Source organism: Tiliqua scincoides, chromosome 6 (genome assembly GCF_035046505.1).
Source record: "Tiliqua scincoides isolate rTilSci1 chromosome 6, rTilSci1.hap2, whole genome shotgun sequence".
Classification (NCBI taxonomy): Eukaryota; Metazoa; Chordata; class Lepidosauria; order Squamata; family Scincidae; genus Tiliqua; species Tiliqua scincoides.
The window spans coordinates 2,321,486-2,343,795 of record NC_089826.1 but is presented as its reverse complement, the minus strand read 5'-3'; the positions used below and the strand labels follow the sequence as shown (position 1 = coordinate 2,343,795).

The window sequence follows — 22,310 nt, the reverse complement described above, 5'->3', positions numbered from 1 at the left end:
CCCCACAGACAATACGGAAGTGGTTAACATGGCCAACAAGTCTGCAAGAACACAGTTCAAGTCCCTAGCTATGTAGCTCAGTTATTCATCTCTCTGCCTAATCAAGCACAAGGGGCATTATAAGGTGTTGGGGGAGGAAAGAGGGGGAAAGAGAACTGTGAATGCTGTTGAAGCACGGGGAGGGGGGGGAATAAAACTGAAATAAAAGTTGGATTACACAGAGAATGTGCCCAGCTAAACACAAGCACGCAGAGCCAGCATCACCAGTTTTTTTATTTCCTTCTACAAAGCTTCTTCCCAATTCATAAATCCAGTGATAAAAAGAGAAAAAAAATCAGACAAGTTAACTCACAGCTGAGGCATCCACCAGACCCTGAGACTCCACTCCCAGAGGATTCCAGTCCCAGAGGAGGAGCCGCTTCCTGCTACACAGGTGACACACTGACTTCTTCAGGATCAGTTGGTGTCTAGGGCAAGACTATGAAGTAACATTCAATGGGGAGGGGGAGAAGCAGATTTTTTAAAATGACCAGTAAGTGGGGAGGGGGACCGAATGGCTGATGACCAGTGCTCTTCACAAATGAGGCTGGGAGTTGAGGAGAAAGGAGGCCTGAATGAATGCTGCAGGCCTGTCCTGCAAGCCAGGATGAAGCAGAGATAAGGACTGAGTGAACCGCGTCCTCTGGAAAGTGTGACAAGAAAGTATGGGGAAAGTAGAGCTGGGGGGAGGAAGGCGGAGGAGGAGGAGGGAGGGAGGGAGGGAGTCAGAAGACAGAAGCTGGAGCTCCACAGAGAAAGCCTATCAGTGCTGCTCTACAAACATCCAAGGCAACGGAGGGGGGACCCGAGGGAGGCAGAGCACTTGCCCAAGTCCAGCCACAGATGCCCCCTATCTTCTGCCCACAACACTCTTGCTCTGGAACCCCCACTGTGGTTGGAGGCTGTGCGTCTCCAGCTTGGTTCTCAATCCACCCAGGAGTCCATTGTCTGCCACAGTGGTCACAAGGGAGCTGGGGGTCATTTCTTTCCCAGCTGAGCCTTGGCCTGGTTGATCTTGGCCACAACAGAGGCATCAGTAGCCGCAGTGCACTTGGATAGGACAAGCGTCATCTCGCCCTCGTTCTTGCGCTCAATGGCAGCTTCTGCAGCTTGGTCCAGATCCCTGCCATTTAAAGGGGGGGGGGAGGCGAGACATAAGACAAAGGCAATGCTTAGAGGCAGGAACACACAGAGAACCATAAGAACAGCCCCACTGGATCAGGCCATAGGCCCATCTAGTCCAGCTTCCTGTATCTCACAGGGGCCCACCAAATGCCCCGGGGAGCACACCAGATAACAAGAGACCTCATCCTGGTGCCCTCCCTTGTATCTGGCATTCTGACATAGCCCATTTCTAAAATCAGGAGGCTGCACATACACATCATGGCTTGTACCCCGTAATGGATGTTTCCTCCAGAAACTTGTCCAATCCCCTTTTAAAGGCGTCCAGGCCAGTCGCCATCACCACGGGCAAAACCATCGCACAGACCATGCATGGCCATCTCATTTGTTGCCTTTCATTGTTTTGCTTCTGATGGCTGCCTTCTGCTCTTTTACAGCTGCTCTGCAGATTTCTGCTGCTCACCATATTGCTTCCTCTGATGGTTTGATCATTTCCTGTTTTAATATCACTTTACGGTTGTATATTTTGTTAGCCTCCTTGGGCGCCCACAGTGTGGGGAAAAGGCGGGGTATAAATACATTAAACGAATGAGTACCTAAATATTCATAACCCAATTAAAGAAACTCTAGTTGACTCACAGCTTAATTAGGCAATCTATTAAGTCTGCAGACGTTTCCATTGTGGAAAAAGAACCACTCTAAGGGAGGAAAGGAAGGCAGCCTTGCTCGGCTTTGAAGAGCACACGACTGCCCGCTATGTGGCAGGCACCATCTCCGAAGCAGCTCTCCCCTTCCTGCTCAGCATGGGGTAGAATCACTCATCTAAGAGGCTTCCTCCCACTCTGCATTTTTCATACTCCTTGTATTAAAAATGCTTATCATTCTGACACCTGATTAATCCAAGAAAACCTGTTTAATCAAAAGCCTTTAATTAACTGATGACATGTTGTTTCCTGAAATTTTACCTGATTTTTATCTCAATCTACTTTATGGCCTTTAATACTAAATACCAGACGATAAGATTTTTAAGAGTCCCAGCAGTCTGAAAAGCCAACTCGATGCTTCTCACTGCCCCCTCCCCAAGTCCAAAATACCAAGTCCTCCTGCGGGCAACTTACATCACATGTGAGGAAGGGCCCCCCTTCCTCCCCCCCATAGGGCCCCCCTACAGGCCAGATTTACAGCTAGTCTGCAGCCCACCTCTCCCACCCCCTGAACAGGGATTTGCAGCTAGCCCTGACCCAGCTCAATCTTTCCAGTCCCTCCAATGCCCAAAAACACGCCTGTATTGCACAGCCCTCCCTGCAATGTTAACAGCCTTTTCCTTCCCCACCCCTTTTCAAAATATCTATTTCATTTCAGTTCTATCTTGCAGCCTTTTCATACTGGTGCCCCAAAGATCTGCATACACCACCCAAAGAAGAGTGCATCAGAAGTGGGGAGGAAGCACCAGTGACGGGCCTATGAGGCAGGCTGCCTGGGTTCTTCCTTAGGGACCTGAAACATACCCCACCAGGATGAAGGCCTTCACCCGCTGCTCCGAAGCAACCCGGGGGGCAAATTTCCTGGCCTCGTAGCGGTTGTGATGCTTCATGCAGATTTCAACAAATGGCTGTTGGAAAAAAGATGCCAAAGAGTGCTCAGTGCTTTAAAGAACACAGAACGTCCTCACCAGTCTCCTTCCTTTGACCCTACACCTGGGCTGGTCTTTGGCATCCCTGATATTGCGTCCTATAAACAGGCAACAAACTACAACTGGGCAACAAACCCCATGTTACAGATTCCAAGCCTCTTATCCCACCCCTAACCCTGCCTTTTCACAAATCACATGGCCCTGCAGCACACCAAAGCAGCCAGCCAGCAAGGCCAAGAGCCAGTGGGCCTACTGGCTTTCCTCCTCCTTACCAGGTAGCCAATGGGGGACTTCTTTCCCTTAGAGAACTTCTCCAGCTCATCCCAGTCTTCCCGTTCAGCCAGGGCATTGATCTTCAGCCACCAGAACCTGTCAAGGCAGGAAGGGAGCATCAGCAACACCAACAGACCAAGAAACTGGTGGTGGACAAGAGCATCACAAGGGCAGGACTCGTCCCGAGGCATTTGTGCTGCAGGGTTTAGACTGCACAGGAGAACGCCACTGATGCATGCCAACCATCACCCAGCACATACCTTCCCCTTTGTCCTCTGGCACAGCCTTTCCATCTGGCAATCTGGGCAAGATTTCAGTAGTGGAGGAGAGCAGGCAAGAGATAGCAACGTCCGGAGGCTTTTGCCTGATGAGCTGCGCTCTCAAAGAGAACCAACAGCCAAACCAACAAATGTTCTTTCTTCTGATGCCTCATAAGACATTCCCATTGTTACCAGTTGCAAGTCTCTCCACAGCTCTGCTGCCTTCCCCCTCCCCTCAGATATGCTGGAGGAAGACGAAGTGGTTGCAGGTGCACTCAGATTCTCTTCATCTCCTTGCAGCTTCCTTGGGTATGAGCTAATCTGTTGGCCAGTGAGGTCACAAGCTACGCATCTACTCCTTCCCTCATCAGCGCCTTGTCCGGGGCTTTTAAAGCCCTGTGCCTCAGTCTGTGTAGGCCCTGTGATTAGCCTCCACAACCTGGGTACCCAGATCTGGTGTCCCCATCATCCTGGACACAGGTTTGGGGGAAGTCTTGCACTACACCGGATCCATGTTACTGGTGCAAACTTCCCACTGTGTTTTCCTTTGGCATGTGACTTCCTACCTTAACGGGATTGGCAATGCCTACACAACTGCAGACATCATAAAGCAAGAACTGAAATTAAGGGTGGGTAGTGGTGGCGATCCACACACACGCAGGCCCAGGATACTCCAAAAACTCCAAAGTTGCATGCTGGGCCAGGCAGGTAGACCTGGGGAATGTGTGGTGGGACATTACTCCTGAAGAGGCCCTTTCCCCAGCCCGCCCCCATTTACTGTCTGGGCAGGAGCATCCAGAAAAGGGCCTCTGACATAGCTCTGAACCACAGGCAGATTCACATGGAAGGCACCCAGGCCCTATCCAATCATTTTGTGCCCCCCCCCCACTTTGGGGTGCAGCACACACACTGCCAAGCCCATACTCCCACCCCCAGATAATTGCTCCAACCTCTTGTCCGGGATTTTGAAGTCGCGGTACAGCTGCTCGGCCCGCTTGTGGTTCCCATCCAGGATCAGGTTGTAGACAGTGTCATGGAGAGAATAGTCCAGATACGGCTTGTCAAAGTCATCTTGCAGGTGGCGCTGCAGGCGGAGAAGCTTGATTTGGTCCTCGGTGGCCTGTAAAGGGGGGGGAGACAAAACAGAGGCAACTGGGTGACCCGGAAGGCTTCAGACACCTGTGGGGGCCCCTGGGCTGGAGGCAATGAAGGGACCCTCTGCAGCCTCTGCCCTGGCAGTCTCAGGAGGAGGTGCAGAGGAAGCACAGCTCCAACTGCAGCCTCCATCGCTCCTGTCTACAGCCAGGAACAGACAGAGCTTGGTGTGGGTGGCTGCAGCTGGAACGCGTCTTCTTCACATGGTGTCTTCTTGGACTCTGCTCTCCTGAAGAGAGACTTGATTTTGAGAGTTCCCTGCTTAGTCCAGATGAAGTGGTGCAGGCCACTTTTACCCCAAACTAGAGGGGGAAAGTAAGAAGCGCAAGTCTTCACTGCATCATCAGGGGGCAAGTCAAGAAAGCCCAAAAGGTCCCCCTTTCTTTCTCACTGTTTCTCTGCCTCCCAGTCAGAGCAGAGCCAGCTACTCTCAGCCCCCAGGCTCCATGCTACCTTCAGACAGTTTGCCTTGGAACCCCCGCATCCTTTCCACAGAATTCCAAGCAACGCCCCAGGGTGCACACTTACTACACAAGAGACACTGGCAGGGACAATAAGCTCACCGTTGCCCAACATGATCTGAGAACGCAGCCCAACTTCCCCTCAACCATGCTCTTTATGGGAACACCAGTCACAAGCCAGCCACCTTTTGGGGAGCACAGCCACCGATCTTCTCATGGAGGAACTCACTCTCAACTTCCAGTGAACCCTGGAGTTTTACTGAATCTAGCCCAAAAACTGCTGCTTCATCTGTCTGGAATTTCCTTGACAGCAACAACTTGGGCAGAAGCACAGACCCCTCTCCCCGCGCATGATGCGGAGAACATTGCTTGCACTCACCTTGGCTGCAAACTCATTCTTAGCTTTGTAATACTCGTCCACAGCATTCTGCAAGCAGGCTATGCGCCCATCGATCCGCTAAGAAAGAAAAGAGTGCCCATAGCAAACACTGGCCTTACCTTGCCAGGCTTTCCTTATGTGCAGGTGTGCACAGCCACGTGGGTACACACCACCATTCTGTGCCTTGTGTTAACTCAATGAAAACTTGTTTAATTTGCATGCATTTGCTTTGCTTATTTTATTTGCTTCCCCCAGCAGGGTAATAAGGAACAAGTCATAGACAATGTGACCCCAAAGAGGCTTATGCCTCTGCTTTGCTCCCACAGCCCGGAATGGCTCCAAAGGGGAGGCACCCTGCAAAACGTAGCGCTTTGCACCCCCTCTAGCCATGCCACTGTGTGCTGCAATCCTGGAAAGCCTTCCACTCCCTCCCCATCTCCCACCGTGACTGCCCCTAGACCTCCCTCCCGCTAAGCTCCAAGGGCACCCACCTTTTCACTGACATAGCCGGAGCGCACGTGGAAGTTGCCAAGTTCCTGGTGGTCGTCATCTTGGTTATAAAGGTCTTTCAGCGTGTCCAGCTCTTGGTGTTTGCAGAACTGGGAACGAGCAATCCAAGTATTAATGCAGTAGCAGTCCAAGAGAAAGGGAACAACACCTTCCCCAGAGCGTTCGGGGAAAGGGGAGTAATTATTTGAATGATACTGAGCGGGCCAGGGCTTGCTTGGTCCCTTGATGTCAAGCAGCCCCCTTCTTTACTCCCACAACTGAGCCTGGTTTAACCTAGCGACACCTGCAGCCAAATCCAGAGCCTGTCATGACATGCCTGCACGCAAAGAGAGGCATGCATTCCAAAACCTCACCTGACGATAGAGGCTCAAGGCCACCGGCTGGTTCTGCAGGGTCATGAAGAAGGTGCCACGGTTGAGCTCATTCTTCAGGTGCAAGACAACGGTGTACACTGAGACAGGCAGAAGGAGGAAGGGTGCTGGTTAGACTGCGAAAGCACGTGGCCCAAAGGAGGGCTGCAAGCAGGATTTTCATGAACCCTGGCAGGGAACGCTGCCTGGGAGGAAGCTTGTGGGCAAAGCTGCTTCTTTACCAAGGTCGGTGTCTCCGCTCTCAATAGCCTTGCTCAGGGCCAGCGGGCTTCTCTTCATTTTCAGCAGCAGGGGGACTTGCTTCCCGGATCTGGGCTCATACTCCAGCAGCTAGAAGTAAACACACACACAATCGTCCAACATTTACTCAGAGGCAGGCAGGCCTCTGAGAATCTCATTTAGAGAAACAGAGTCACTAAGGGTGCGGTCCTAACCCCTTATTCCAGCACTGACACAAGGGCAATGCAGCTCTGAGGTCAGGGAACAAACATTCCCTGACTTTGAGGAGGCCTCCGTGAGTGGCATCCAACTGCAGGATGCAGCACACGTCCCACTGGCACCGCTATGCCAGTGCTGGAAAGCGATGACATAAGAGATTAGGACTGTGCCCTAAGTCAATTGCTACGGCTAGGCCTGAATTTGGCAACACTTAGGCAGCCTAAGACCACCTCCATACATTTTCTTCACCTCTTTAATTGTCTTTGATTCTGCTTGATTTGTGAAAGACTACACAGTCACATACGCCTGACTAGAGGGGAATCCTGCTCCCCTTGTAGCTACAGAAATTTCTCCCATACTGCCCATATGCTTGCAGGACTATCTTCAATCCTCAAGGACTGAACCCTTGGCATTACTTTTAAAGTTCAGCTTGAATTCTCTGGATGTTGGATTCAATGGTCCTAGATCCAAAATTCCCTGGTGCAATCCAAGAAAACAAGAAGCTGTAGAGGCCGTCCCTGCCACAGACCACGTACTGGTCTGGCAGGACTGGAAGGAAGTTGAGCTGGTCCCACTCTCTGAAACCATTGAATGATGGGAGAGACACTCCATGCACCAGGCTTGAAACCCTACAGCACTACTGAAGCTTCCTGGCCTCACTGCACAGCATCTGGAACAGTCCACTCCATAACTGACCTATATCGGGCAAGACCATTGGACCGCCCAGCCCACCACTGACTCCTGGTCTCCACTGCTACAGGTAGAAGAGTCGTCCCAACCTTGCTACTCAAGATCCTTCTGAAAAGAGATGTGGGGAATGAAACTGAGCCTTCTACATACAGTGTGGGTGCTCTGCCACTGAGCGAAAGCCCCTCCCTGCAGTCTCTGCAGGGGATGCTGGAAGTCATGCCACTCTCCCTTCAAACACCTAAGCACAGCTCTTGCGGCCCATTAGAATCATCGCAACTGTGCCCTAGCTCCCACTGAAGTGGTGAGCCTGCGTCTGAATTGCACATCGGAACAGGGGAAAGGGGGGGGAGAAAACTTCACAATGGAATGCTCTTACACACACACACACACACCCTTCTTGCACACAGAAGACTCTTACACTGCAAAACAAGATTCCAACCTAATCTGTTCCCTAGCATACTAGCTTTCTACAGGCAGGGCATTCATATGGAGGAGCATCCATTCACATAATAAGCTGCTGTCTGAAGTGACACAGCCTAGACACCGGCTGGCTATGTGAGTACTAAGGACAGTGCCTGGATCACGCCTCATTTGCCCCAATGAAGTCAAAACACAGGCCTCTGTCGTCGTCACCCTCCTCCCTCCCTCAGCATCACAGGACCCCCTCTTCCCTTGTACCTTAATGGCCAGCTCTGTCCGGCCACACTCATATGCTCGAGCAGCAATCTCCGCGTACGAGATGCCTGGGGTGTCGCCCAGTTTCTGGTTGATGGCCTGGGCCACTTCTTCATCAGAATTTTCTTGCTGCTGAACCTGGAAACGGTTTGGGGCACATGATGCACAGCATATGCACAGAAAGGGGAAGGCCCAAGAATTCATCTTTAGCTTGCTGAAACTAAAGGCGGACACAGTCAAGAGTGTTTGGCATCTATATGCGCCTTTTGAGGGACCATCTAGTCCAACTTCCTGCATCTCAAAGAGGCCCACCAGACGTCTCTGGCAAAGGGGATGAGCATTTTAGATTTACTCTCCCAATGAAATCTTCACCTTGGTGCTTACCTTGTAGCAGGCCCAGTGAGCCAGGATCCGGCTAATGCCCTGGAACTCTGACAGGCGCAGGTACTCGCAAATCTTGATGGCAATGGGGTAAAGTCTCCGCAGGACCAGCCTAGGGAATAAAAGCAAAAGAAAGCTGCCAGGCTTCTGCACGAGTGATGCAAAAGTGATGCAGGTTCTCTCATGAAGGAGAGGTCTAAGCAACAAGGACAGTGATCCGCAGCAGACAGATGATATGCAGAGACAACGGGGGACGGCAGCTCCTGACACATCTTCAGTGTGTCTTAGGGGAACCTGCCTGACTGCCACTGCTAGGCTAGATAGACCTGTCGTCTGATCCACTGTTCAGTCCCACCAGCTCCCAGAGCCGGACTTTGAAGGAAAGGCCTTGACATCAAGTCACCAGGACCCATGTGATCCGACAGAACTGCACAGTCTCTGCTGCTGACAAGGCCCTGGAATTTGTCAGGCCAGGAGCAGACTTCAGTCTAGCAAGGATTCAGAGATATCAACCATAGAGGGTGCCCCGGCTGCAGGCCATGCTGAATCCTGAAAGCCAGTCGACTCCATGAATATTTGATCTTTGCTTCAGTTCTCCCCTCAACACAGACCTCCCAGTATTAGCTCCCAGACATGACGAGCAAGCCAAACACCAGAAAGTGACATGCCTACCTCTCAACACGAGGCCTTCCTGCTTCTGAGGAAAGGCCTTTGCCACAACAGGGGCTGGAGCACGTCCCTCCAGCAAAGGGTGGCACTGCAGGGTCAACCACCACCCTTCAAGCTGCAGCCTGGATATTGCTGGTGTGTGCCACACCTCTCCAGAGCCTCTGCCCCCAGGTTCTCGCTGCTTGGCTGGACAGCCCCAGCACCTCACATCTCAGGTACTAGCAAGACTGGGACAGGCCCCCAGGCAATTCTCACCGCCTCACTGTTATGCTTGCATTACCCTGGAGTCACACCCCACCAGTCCTCAAACTCAAATCCAACACTTGGACCACAGGGTTGCACGGCACTGACCCATTACTTCAGGTCCCCACTCGTTCACCACCACAGCTCCTGTCCAAAGCTCCCTGAACTAAGAAGGCCACCCAACATTTGGTCCGGGGGCCTGACCTGCCTCTGTTTGGGCTGTTACCTGTCCAGAAGTACTTCAGTGGTGAGCTGTCTGTATCTGTGGCAATTGTCAAAGAGAAGCTCCAAAATGAATTTATACAGAGGGTTTGGTACGGTTCAGACACACCAAGTCAGCCCATCAAATCCCTTGAAATCCCTGCAGCTGTGCTGGTCCCAGTAAGCCAAAAAGCATATATTTGTTCTCACAAGCCAACAGAGAACCTCCACACCAATTTCCTCCCCACACCCCAGCACAAACATACATCCTCATGCAGTCGGAGGGCTTGTGGAATGGCAGAAAAATATGGAAACTCTCGCAGCCGGTGGCATTTCCTCCCATCCCAGGACTGCTTTCTACATTCTTCCCCAAAAGACTAGCAGGCGATGGGGTGGACTCCCCCATTAGGATACTGGAACGGATCTATACCTGGGAAAACAGTGCCCTGAACAGACGCACTAGTCTGAAAATCCATTAGTGATATGACTAGTATTCAAATTATAAGATTACTTATGGCAATTTATTTTTCTGTGCTTCTCCTTCCCCACATGTGTATTCTGAATACTCAAAAATGCTAATCAAGGAATCCAATTTTAACACTTCAGTAAAAACTTACAGACGAGCAGGTGACCCCTCCAACACATTGCCAAACCTCTTTCCTTCGCAGTAATCAGGGAAGGAACACATAAGCAACTGGAAAGTGCTGCCTTCAAGCTTGCACAGAGTACCCAGTCCTCGCCCACAGGAAGAGTACATTGCAGCTGGCAGCCAGCAAACCTCAGATTGTGCTGCAGGCCTTCTCCAAGCATAAGGGAATTCCAAGACCAGACGTTTCTGAATGAGGCCATCCCTCCTGTGGTGCTCTCCAGGGCCACTAGCAGCCCTCTTGGCCACTACAGTAGCTCCTTTCACACATGCAGCACTTGACACCCTGCCTTTCAGAAGTGATTACAGCCACCACGACTGGGGCAAGAGCAGCCTCTTGGGGACAGTGTTGGACTGAAGGGCCCCCCCCCCCAACCTTCCACTGAGTCTGGCAGCTCTGCTTAATTCTGGCTTATCAAAAAAGGATACTGGTCAAAGCTGAGGGGGATACCAATCTGGTAATCCCGAAGGGCATTGAGTACCCGGAGGTCCCGGCACGTCTCCACAAACGGCTCCGGAGAGAACTTCTCAAGGAAACACTTCCCAAAGGAGGCTGCCTGCAGGCGCAAGGGGAGGGGGTAGGTCTGTCAACCAGCATGTCCCTTCTGGTCACAGGAGCAACCAGAAAGTGGCAGGGGGTGGGGGGTGGAGGAAGCCAGAGGGAGGCCCAGCTAAGACTTCTGGTGGATGTGTGACTGGAAGAAGGTCAGCCCCCTGGTTCAACAGCCATCTTCACGCTGGAGGCTTCATTCCCTGCTGCAGCACAGACAGGAGCTCTCAGTTCGGGACTGCTCTTGGCCCCTTACCCGCAGGAGGGATTTCTGAATATCTGGCTGATTCTCATAGCTGGCAGCCTCGATGCACTGCCTGACTGCCTCTGACAGCAGCTTCTGGTCCTTGATCTCCCGCAGGTATTCATCCGCCTTCTGACTCTCTTTCTGAAGGGAGGGGAAAACAAGAGAAACCTTAAAAGCCCTGCAAGGCTGGAGCGCTTCAAGCAGTGCTACTTCCTGGACATTCTTCCCCATTCCCTCAGATCCACAGCTGAGGCCTCATGCCAGATGCCTCCTTTATGGTGTCAGACCTACAAGGGTGCAGCTCTTTCCCTGGGGAACTTGCAGCCCCAAGAAGAACACCGGGCTTCATCTGTGGTCACCCTCTTGCCAGGATTTTCTTCCAGGGATGGAGATGGCCAACTTAACTCGGATTTTGAATGAGTACTTTATTGCTGCTGATTTAAACCTTGTATTACTTACGCCAGATATAATGAACAGTTAAAACATCATATTTCACTTTGAATACCTTATAAAATGCAGCGATTCACAAGCTTCTAACAGTTACAATATTAGTACAACATAATAAGCCTCCAGAGTTTGAGAAGCTGGAAAAGGGGCTTAGGCTTGAAACTTTTTGGAGACCTGGTGGAGGAACCTTCTGCAGAGGGAGGCCAGGTGCCCCAATTAATTATCTTTGAAAACCTGCACCAAATGTCACCCATCATTCTCAGCCCCTAAAAGGAGTGGTCCTGTTCACGGCCTGGATGGAGGAGCCTGTGTACCACTGCTTGGGGCAGTTCTGAACTTCATGATGTGCTTCCATTTATCTCTCTCTCTCTCTCTCCTCAGTATAGGATAAAGAAAATACTAGAGGATTATGCAGGAAGGAGGACAGACAATTCATTACTACAGACAGTTGCCCTAGAAACAGAGCTGCAGAACCCAGAAGAACCTTCTGGAAGCGATGTCACAAGAGGTAAAGTCCATAGAGGACCATAGAAGTCAGTGTGCCATGAGAAGAAAAACAATGAAAATTGCCAAGTTAGAGAGAACAGTGATGAAGAACTTCCTGTAATAACCTTAACTTTTAGTGGAGGATAGTCTATTCCATTTTTACGCCTAGCACGTTGCCAGCTCCCCCCCTCCGTGGTCAGACTGCCCTACACTGATGAGGAACAGAACCATGTTCCATCCATCACCCTTCATCCCTGCATTACCTCATACTCCTTCTGAGCCTCCAGCAGCAGGGCCCCCGGTGCCATGGAAGCAATCCTGAAAATCTCCTGGCTGGCCTCTGAAACAGAAGCAAGAAGGGATCCTCCTTGTCAGGAATTAAGATTCCTGAAAGTCTTAAAAGTTACCATCTGAAGTTAAGATTCCTGAAAGTCACTTCTTAAAACAACGGATGTTTCTAGTCTGCTCTACTCACAGCCATGTCAGGAAGGCTCACCTGGAATTTCGTGGAGGAATTCATGGGCTAAACGGGAGAAAATGCGCACACCGTCAAGTTCTGGAACCAAGTACGAATCCTCATCCAGGGGATACCTGCAGTTGGCATTAAGGAATTCCAAGGTAACAGAGAATAGTGATACCAGAGAGAACCTGGAACTTACATATTCCCAGAGAGAACTGTGAATTGAGAATGTATATAGTCAGCAGAAGTAAGTGATACAGTTTGTCCTGGACTGTACCACTTTAGGACAGTGGGGGAAAGAACGTACATTCTTGAAAAAACCTCCCTGCACACAAAAAGCTTGCACATCAGGGGCTCAGCCTAATTTTATCCCTAATAAACTATTCTCCTACATGCAAGGAGTTTTGTTTTCCCAATTCAAATATCCTCTAGCCAGGAAAAGCTTTAGATTTTGACTCTGCCGATTGTATCAACTGGTTGATATTTTATACCCAATTATCTGAAAGTAATGAAGCACAGCTGTTTGGGAGGGAGATAAAGGTAAACAATTCAATAAGCCCCCATGCGTACAAAATGGCACCACCTTCTCACACCATACTGTGAGCTGCTTTTTTCCCGAAATCATGGAAAATAGAAACTTATAACCTGCTTGTCATCTGTTGTAAGTGAACAGCTGTTCGGGGGGGTAGAACACCAGGCGTGGGATCTCTCTCTCTCTCTCTCTCTCTCACACACACACACACACACACACACACACACACACACACACACACGTCATCTGTCTGTAATTTGCAACTTCCCTATTCAGTTGTGGCATGAGCTTCTGTGGACTCAGTCAGAGATGCAACTATATCATCTGCCTTCAGAAGAAGCAAACTCAAACCTGTGACTCATGCAGAGAGTAAACAGACAGCCAACTTTCACCATAAGTAGATGCTTGGGGTTCATAGAAGACCTTCAGTCATTTCTTGTGGCCTGCTGGTACACCACATCACATTCCTTGGAAACTTTTGGGATATGCAAACATTCCTCCAAGGATACTGAATGCACTGCTCAGTGTTCCCGGCAACCAGGAGGCGTCGATCCCAGGCCATTACCACTGCACGCTGCTTGCTTCGGCTCCGGGTACACCTGTCACATGGAGGCACTCATGCAGTTAAGTCCTGGATGCCCAAAGCCTGGGCTTGCCAACCCTTGCCCTACAGACTCTCACATTCCCTTCACAAATATGGAGCCTGACACCTAGGATTGCCCAACCACATGAAGGAGAGGAGCTCACCGAGGCACTCAAGACCACACTTACCAAACCATCTGCTTTGGTGGGGCTCGAAACTCACAGGTGAACTCGCCCAATTTTTCCTGCAAGAAGGCAGAGCACAGCAGTGAAAAGACAAGAAGGGTATCGCTGGCTGGCTCGGCTGAGGCAGGTTTGTTCCCTGTCCAGGGCAGCACATCTTCCTCGTGGGCACAGAAGCCCAGCTTTCATTCAAGTCAAAATACAAGTGGCTAAACTTTATGGCCACAAAAATAAGCCTCAAAGTAAACTGGCAATGTCTACTGAAGCATCGACCTTCAAATGTGAAGGCGTTTGGAACCTGAAACAGCTCCTTGGTCCTCTCCTTATCATGTTGGCAACCTTCAGTCTTGAAAAGACTCTCGTATCATGCTCTGAATGGTGGTTCTGGAACAGCGTCTAGTGTGGCTGAAAAGGCCAATTCGGGAGTGACAATCCCTTCCACACTGGGAGCAAGTGCAGTCTGTCCCTGGTCTGTCTCCCTGGCTATGGGCCTTCCTTCTTTGCCTCTTTGCCTCAGATTGTTGGCCAAGTGTCTCTTCAAACTGGGAAAGGCCATGCTGCACAGCCTGCCTCCAAGCGGGCCGCTCAGAGGCCTGGGTTTCCCACTTGTTGAGGTCCACTCCTAAGGCCTTCAGATCCCTCTTACAGATGTCCTTGTATCGCATGCATAGCAAGCAAGACCAGGATTTTGCAAAATAGTAGAGTAGCAGAATAAAGTATGCAAATGACAAAAAAAAATACAGTTTTACAGAATTTATACAGGTTGTAGAATTTGGGTTTCCTTGATACAGAACTTCCTTGCCCACACCGTAGGTGCAGTCTTGCCAAGAGTTCTCTCTCTCTCCCCCTATTCACTGGTGGTGCTCCAGTCCACTTCTTTTAGTGCAGGTAGAGAAGACAGGAAGAGTATGCCACTCTCCCACCAATTCAGGGAGTCAGCTCAGGGTTTCCCACTGAGCAAGGGAATTCTGACAGACAGCCCGGCTCACCCTGCAACTGAGGAACGTCACCACCCCAGATCTGCTGCTCACCTTCAAGTGGGACCTCCCCATCCAGATGTATCCAGTGTCAGTGAAGAGTGCCAAGTAACGATAGTTGAACGAAACAGCCATCTGCAGGTAGGCGCCAGCATATGGGCTCAGCCCAGGAAGAGTCTACAAGGCCAAGAAGACAAGCAGATCAACCATCATATTAAGTTGATCCAGTCCATTCTACCTGCCTCTCCCCAAATTTTAATTTCAGACAACGAAATAGAGCCTGTGATCTGAAGATTGAAATTGGACCTGGGAGACCCAAGTCTCAGCTCAGCCGTTGGGAGAGCGAGTAGTCAGTCCTCCTCTCTCAGACTCAGTTCCCCAACTGTGAAAGGGAATTCGCAGCCACACAAGGGCTACATACCACTTTAAGCAAGTTAAATGTTCCTCACTTATGGAATTGTTTATTCAAAACTTTTCTCCATCAGTTATACTACTAGAAGGTTTATTTATCACCAGTGGGTTAAATGTGATACAGAATAGAGAAGAGGACCAATTCCATGACCGGGATGATTTAAAAAGGGATTCAGAATAAAACTGTCAATATCATTAGGTCATTGTACAAACTGACAGCCTGATCCAGCAGGGCTCTTCTGATATTCTTGGGGGGACGGAGGACTCCCCAGGCAGCAGATATTTCACTGTTGTTGAAGGTTTCCAGCAAGCCCCGTTCCTACTCACGCACCACTGGGGAGCAAGTGGTGTTGTCCAGAAGGAACAAGTCATGGCCAACAGCAAGGAGGATGATGGTTGCTCTGTCCAGGCACAGGACGGTCCAGCAGGATGGGGGCTTCTGAAGACCTGGTAAGGAGCAAGGGAGGGGCAGAGAACAGAGGGTCAAGACTTGCTAATGAGGACTCTTGCACTAAGCAGGCCAGCTGCAGTCTGTGCACAGCTGCCAGCCAAGGAGCCCTCTTGTTCACAGCGGAAGGTGAAGTCCTCCCAATCAGTAGATCTGCTGAGGAGTGAGTAGCGCTTCTTACACTGTGCATGTTCCAGGAAGAGGCGGGACAAAGGAGAATTCGCTTGTCATCCTCCTTCCAGAACAGTGTGCACCCACCCTAGAGTGGTCATTAATTAGTAGTTACATTCTTAGATTTTATCACATCATTATGAAAAAGACACGGGCAGGACAAGGGAATGAGCTGCTGAAACATTCCTGCAAGTGAAGCCAGTTACTTGAAGCTCCATGTAAGAGGTCAGGACACTGAACTAATTGTTGCTTATTGATACACACACAAGCATTTGTTTATTTTAAAGTGCAACTCTTACTACTATTGGTATGGTGTTCTCAGCCACCTCATAGAATAACTGCAGCCCATCATTAGATACCTGGTTGAACATATGAAGCCACCTTTGACCGAGCGAGGTCCTTGGTCCATCTAGTCCAATACGGCTTCAGTTGACTGGCCCTCCCCAGCCCTCCCTACAGATGCTGCTAGGGACTGAACCCAGACCCTTCTCCCTGCAATGCAGGGGCTCAGCCACGCAGCCAGGCAGGGTTGAACTACTGCATCTCTCATGAGAAGTGAACCCTATTTGTTCTGCGCAGTGTTGCAGAAAGTACCTCACAGCCCAGGGTGGGAAGAAGAAAATAAAAGCTGCACCTGTGACCTGCCTGATGTGCAAAAAAAAAGCCGGGTGAATGAGACCCACCAAGTAGCCCTGCAGGCCTAGCTTAGATGTGGTGCTGGAATGACGAGACAGAAGGAAGCAGAAGGCAGTCCTATCCAGCACACTGGAAACTCACGTTCCAAAATCTGGAGCCACAAGGTCCAGAGGTCTTCGGCTTTTTTAAATAGTTTACCTGTTAGAGACCACTGTAGCGGTGTAAGACACAGGGGTGTGCACCAAGAAGTAACCTGAACCGAGCTGAACCTGGACTCCCACAATGCCAGAGTTGGGGCTTACCTGGAACCTCAGGCAGCCTGCGGAGCTTCAAGTCATCGACGTTGGTGGCCATGGTGAACCGGTGGGCCCCGGTGAGGATGGCCACCCCAGTGCCAAACTCGGTGTGGAACACCTTGGCCTCCAGCACGTGGTTTTGCAGCACCTCCTGAGGGGCAGAAAGGAGCCACGTCAGGTAACACTGGCTTGGAGACTGAGCAGAGGAAATAGCATTTCCTATTGATGCTATTTAGGGCAGCATCAAGAACGCAACAACAAAACAATCCTGGTATCACCTCAACGAAATCTGCCTAAAGTACTGTAACAGCAAAACAAGGCACTGATTACCTTAAACTAGATGCAAAAGTAACAAGGGCTGTCTCGTTTGCTACTGTTTGTTGCGCTATGCTTTTAAGATTTAAATCTGGGGGCTCCCCAGTTAGATCTGAAGCATGTGGCCTAGCCTGGGACGGGAGCACAAGACACATACGTTGACCCATCCAGTGGCCAACAGAGAAACAAACACAGGGGCTCGAAGGGGCACAACACAGCTGCCCAACACAGCTGCAACAACACAGCTGCCCAAAGACCAGCTTTGGAGATGGAGCCTGAGAATGAGAGAACCAGCTGCTGGATCAGACCATAGGATGCGTCCCCAGAAAGTGCACACAAGCAGGGTGTGACGCAATGGCCACCCCTACCCGCTATTTATCCCCAGCCTGCGTCACTCAGAAGGATGCCTCTTCTCTACACAGAGCCTCAGTTTATTGTCACAGCTCATAGCCACTGATCAACAAGCCAGTGAATAGGCCTCCTCCACAGATTCGCCGCACCCTCTGTTGGGGAAATCTAGGAGCCTTCATCCCATCACTAACCAGTTAATTTTACAACTGTAAGAAGGTATCACCTCTTTCCATCTGACCTGAACAGACAGGGCCTGAGGCGCTCCGTTTTACTTGGAAAGCGGCCTCTGGCAAAAATGGTTAGCAAGGCAACCTCCATCCTTACTGTACACTGGGGATTTTCACATATTCACTCAAACCATTTAAATTGGATGCACATTTCCTCTTTGAAAAGTTTTCCCAAGAAGTGGGTTGATAGAGGGGGGAAAAAGCAAATGGCTTTGGTAGAACCCCTAGTCCCCACCTCCACTGTAAGCAACCCCTATGAGGAACTATAACGGCAGCCTACTTCCCCTGTTTATTCCTGCCAATGGTTTCCTCCCCTTCCTCTGTTGTGTTACATTTTAGACTGCAAGATCCTCAGGGCAGAGACCCCCAGTCCCCACCCTCCACTGTAAGCAACCCCTAAGTGGAACTATAATGGCAGCCTACTTTCCCTGTTTACTCCCGACAATGGTTTCCTCCCCTTCCTCTGATGTGTTACATTTTAGACTGCAAGATCCTCAGGGCAGAGACCTGTTTTCTTTTACTTTGAAATGCACTGCTCGTAGTGCTGGCCCTAAACAAAGCTTCTGTTAGCTTCTAAAGAACAGCCAATTCTGCAGAGCTGCCCCCACTTATAACTGATGCTCAAATGCGAGCGCATGTGCTGTCTTCCTGCATGCACTGCTTACATTGCCCATGGTGAAGCGACGTTTGAATTCACAGAAGATGCTGTAGACTAGCACAGAACCATCCTCCTGGATGCAGAGCAGGTCCTCACTGGTCGTCCAGCCAAGATGCACTGCTGGCGAGTTCTTCCACTGTGGGTAGGAGGGACAAAATCACACATGCCCCCTCATAACTCAGCACATCCTCTCTCAACACCGCAAACCAGACCTGCTCCAAAGCACATTCCGGACAGACACTTCTCCTGGCTGTGAACGGCTCATCCTCTCCCTCATTGCCTCCTTGAGACGGCCCCTTGTGGACCTAACCCCCACACTGCACATCCGGAGGTGGGAAAGAAAGGAAGTCACGGGAAGGGCACAAGAGCAGAGATGGGTGCATCCACCTCGGCCCACCTGCACATGAATGCTGCAGCTTACAACTCAGGCACTCCTGGAACACAGCGCACCATGGGCATAGTGATACTCCTCCCCCATGCCCAATGGTGGGTTCCTTCACTTCCCACATCCCACAAAAGTGTCTTTTTCAAAAATTAAAGCTCTCCAGTGGTTGTGACCTTACCTCTTCTGATACTACCATCTTCAGCTGTCCTTAACTGACTCCAGCTTACTCAGACTTACTGCCCCTTCTGCCTGGAGCTTCCTCCGGAACACTTGCATGGCACCACCTCCCTCCTTCCAAAACCTGGAAACCCACAAAGCCCATTTCCCACTCTCACCTCAGTCTGCACAACCACATTTGATCATTCACAGCCTGCAGGGCTCCTGCATCTCCTCCCTACTGAGTGCCTCAGGGCAGAGACCTCTCTCTCTCTCTCTCTCTCTCTCTGCTTTGTTACTCTGCTGACTGATGCATGGTTGAAGGAATTAGATCAGTGACAGTTTCCACTCAGAGTCCTGGTCCTTTAATGTTGCCTTGTAGACCAGGTTGGGTGGGCAGCTTCACTCACCGGAGTGCTTGCCAAGAGGACCCCAGAGGCAGAATAGATTTCAAGAGGCGGCCGGGAACTGGGAGATTTCTCTTTTCTGGTTTTCAGCAATGCTAAAAGGAAAGGGGGGGGGGAGAGAGAGACACAGAAGTTCATGAGAAGTCAGATCTCCAGTGATCTCACCTTTCACTCAACTATTATGTGCATTTATTTATAAACTTAAATATCACTTTTCCATTAAACACACAAAGCAGCCTACAAAACAACAGGCCACCTAAAGGTACATAATTTCTTTTCCCCGAATTGCTAGTTTTTTATAAGCTGGGGGCTTTTTCTCTTCCCTGTATTCTACCAATGGCAAATGTAACATGCCAGCCTTCTCTCCCCCACAGAGAGAAGCCCATTTTCTGCAGCCCAGGAAAAGCTTCACCACTGGTTCCTGCTATGCTGACAACATCTGCTGATCCCAAGAATTTCTCTGGAAACAAAGCATAGCTTCCTTGTTTGCACTGGCCCTTAACCATTAAAGAAGTGCAGGAAAATCTCCACCTGTCCTTGGCACATTTCTTATTATACCTTCATTAGGGTTTTTATCCTTTCGCTTGTTATTGTGTTCTGTTTGCAGCACAGCACTGATAGCTCGCAGGGGCAGCTTAGAGGTCAATGCAAAAGGAGGAAAGCCAGGCTCATGGTGTCCATAGGACCCTTCCCTGGCCTCTTAATTGCAGCTCTGCCACAGGGCAAGAAGCTCACCCCTCCCATACTCCTTTTAGCTCTGCAAGTGCCAGAAAGACTGAAAGAAGCACAAGATAACCCCACCAAATACCAATATGTTTCTGGGGAAAGTTCAAAATGCTGAGCATTCAAAGTGCTTGGGCTGGGATAGCTGAGCAACCACCTGCCCCCTGGTGTGCCTGGCTGCCCTTCTAGATCTTCTGCTCACAGCTTTCAGAAGGTCCCAGGTTCAGTCCTGGCAACCCTAGGCAGAGCTATTCTATTTGGTGTCTGCCACTGATTGTTCTGCGTGTTGATGTTTTAAAAGCGTGACCACAATGTGAGATCTGTACCCCACCTCCCTGTGGTTTGCAGTGGCCCAGCACAAACATTTGAAATAAATAACCCAATGCAAAGGAACTATGGATCTCCAGCAGGTGTATTTATACGGGAGGCAGGAGGTCAACCACCCCAGAAGCCCCAGAAAATACTGGGCTTTGTTTTCCCAAGAAAATGGGAGACTGCCTCTGCTTCTCCAGGTGGCAGCGGGCACTCTGTGGATCTCTGGGCCTCAGCTGGTACCTGACCACGGTGACCAGTGACCACTGACACAGAGTTCAAGAACAGAAACTCTTTCAGAAGAGGTGGATGCGATTCATGTGCCCTGTCATACCAATAGGGCCTCCGTAGGGAGCAGCAGCCACCAAGCAGTCCCGCAGATCCACCCTCCAGTCCATGCTGTAAAGGTCAAGCTTCCTGCAGGAAAAAAACAGAGAACGAGAGAGGGAACATTTGAGAAAAGCTGAAATAATTCACTGTTTGCACTTCAGTTGCCTCTAAGCCTGTTGCAAGCAGGGCTGTAGGTCCACTACCACTCCAGGGAAACACAGAAACCCTACAGAACATGGCAACTATGCAGAATAGTGACCCAAAAGACAAAAATATGAACCCCACTCCTCCACGGTGCTTAAAATAATTACCCAAACACCACAGATTGCATAGCTGTGTCTACCACAGCATTCCTCAATGTTTGTCTCCTGCTGTACCACTTTGTATGGTCTGCTATTGGAAGTACCACCAGAAGTAAGTGCTGATGATGTCATCACCAGTTAGTTCTGGATCTGAAGGCCAAACTCAATGCATTCTGAGGTAGCCCACTTCTAAAACAAGAAAGTTGCACATACCCAACATGGCTTGTAACCTGGGATGGACCTTACCTCCCTCAGTCTGCCCAATCCCCCTTTAAAGGCATCCAGGTCAGACACCATCACCACGTCTAGTGGCAAGGAGTTCCACAGACAAAGGACTGCTCACAACTAGAGAGACAAGCTTAGCACAGGGCAGATCCCCATCATGGTTTGTAACCCGTGGAGGGTTTTTCCTCCATCAGTCTGTCCAGTCCCCTTTTAAAGGCATCCAGATGCCATCTCCACCTCCTGTGGCAAGGAGTTCCACAGGCCGCATCCTGCGGTAAGGAGCTCCACAGATCGCTTCCCAACACCCAGGTTCAGTGGCTGATCCATGGGAGTGGGGGGTGATGGGGGGACAGTGGGGCAGGGGGCCAAAAGCACTCCATGGGGGGCGAGGGGGGAGAAGGAGAGCCACTGACCGGTAGTAGGCCGCTTCCCCCAGAGGGTCCCAGTTTGCCGTGTAGCAGTCCATGCTGGGAGCCCGCTTGGGGTGCAGGGTGGCTCCTCTGGCTCTCCTGCCCCACTGCTGGGTCCCTGCCCTGGAGCAAGATGACGGCGCCCGCCTCGCTCCCTCCGCTTCCCTGAAGCGGGCTAAGGGCGGAAGTGGCGCTTGCATCCGCCTTTGCAGAAGCGCTTCCGCCCTCACCGCCCGTTCCAGCCAAGCGGAGGGAGCGAGGCGGCCGCCGCCATCTTGGTCCAGGGCAGAGGCTCAGCAGTGGCTCTTCGCTGCCCCCTGGAGGCTGCTCCTCTCCGCGCAGCGCATCCCTCCCCTTTCTGTGCCTGGCTGTGCACTGCAGGCTTCCTGGGGCAAGAAGCGTGGCAATAGGACACAGCTGGTGGGCTCCTGTGACATACAGGGGGCTGGCCTGGGTGGCCTTGTCCTGGTCCAGCCAGGTGGCTCTTCTGAGGTTCTGATGGACCAGGCTCTCCTCTCTCCCTGGACAATGCAGCTTGGCTCACTTGCTTCGGTTACGCATTGTGGCATACTCAAATCCTTCCCCTAAAGAGGGCTGTGTGTGCCAGGGTGGTGTGGTGGTTTGGGAGGGGAACTGAGACCTGGAAGATCCAGGTGCGTATCCCCCTCAGCCACGAAGCTTCCTGGGTGACCTTGGGTCTCTCAGCCTCACTTACCTCACAGGGTTGTTGTGAGGACAAAAGGAGGGGAGTAGCTCTGTACACCGCCCTGAGCTCTTTGGAGGAAGGACAGTATGTATGTATCAATCAATCAATCAATCAATCAATCAATCAATCAATCAATCAATGTGTTTGAAAGGCTACTTCTGAAAAATATAAGGAGATATAAGTGGGGGGCCTGTTGTAAAGAAAGAAAGAAAAGAAAATCTATTTCTTAGA

At 50.7% G+C, this 22,310-nt stretch overlaps 1 protein-coding gene across 1 annotated transcript; it reads right to left on the bottom strand.

The window, feature by feature from the left end:
* Positions 1 to 255: 255 nt before the first annotated feature.
* VPS16 (VPS16 core subunit of CORVET and HOPS complexes) lies at positions 256 to 21,491 on the bottom strand. The gene is made up of 24 exons (XM_066632029.1): positions 21,377 to 21,491; positions 20,441 to 20,523; positions 19,075 to 19,166; positions 18,131 to 18,259; positions 16,579 to 16,723; positions 15,353 to 15,468; positions 14,665 to 14,787; positions 13,640 to 13,695; positions 13,378 to 13,467; positions 12,373 to 12,467; positions 12,140 to 12,216; positions 10,953 to 11,084; positions 10,576 to 10,703; positions 9,526 to 9,561; positions 8,391 to 8,499; positions 8,010 to 8,144; positions 6,425 to 6,533; positions 6,186 to 6,283; positions 5,814 to 5,921; positions 5,323 to 5,400; positions 4,278 to 4,447; positions 3,067 to 3,163; positions 2,670 to 2,773; positions 256 to 1,162 (listed from the first exon to the last, which is right to left on the bottom strand). The coding sequence occupies exons 1-24, from the start codon at positions 21,427 to 21,429 to the stop codon at positions 1,018 to 1,020; spliced, it is 2,508 nt and encodes an 835-aa protein (XP_066488126.1). The 5' UTR covers positions 21,430 to 21,491; the 3' UTR covers positions 256 to 1,017.
* Between the last annotated feature and the right edge of the window lie 819 nt (positions 21,492 to 22,310).

Excerpts from the sequence above, each read along its gene's own strand:
- VPS16 (XM_066632029.1), bottom strand. The coding sequence starts at position 21,429 with ATGGACTGCTACACGGCAAACTGGGACCCTCTGGGGGAAGCGGCCTAC. Across the intron at positions 19,167-20,440 it reads TCCCTACGGAGGCCCTATTG|CATTGCTGAAAACCAGAAAA; the intron begins GTATGACAGGGC and ends CTTTCCTTTTAG. Across the intron at positions 5,922-6,185 it reads CCTTGAGCCTCTATCGTCAG|TTCTGCAAACACCAAGAGCT; the intron begins GTGAGGTTTTGG and ends GCTCGTTCCCAG.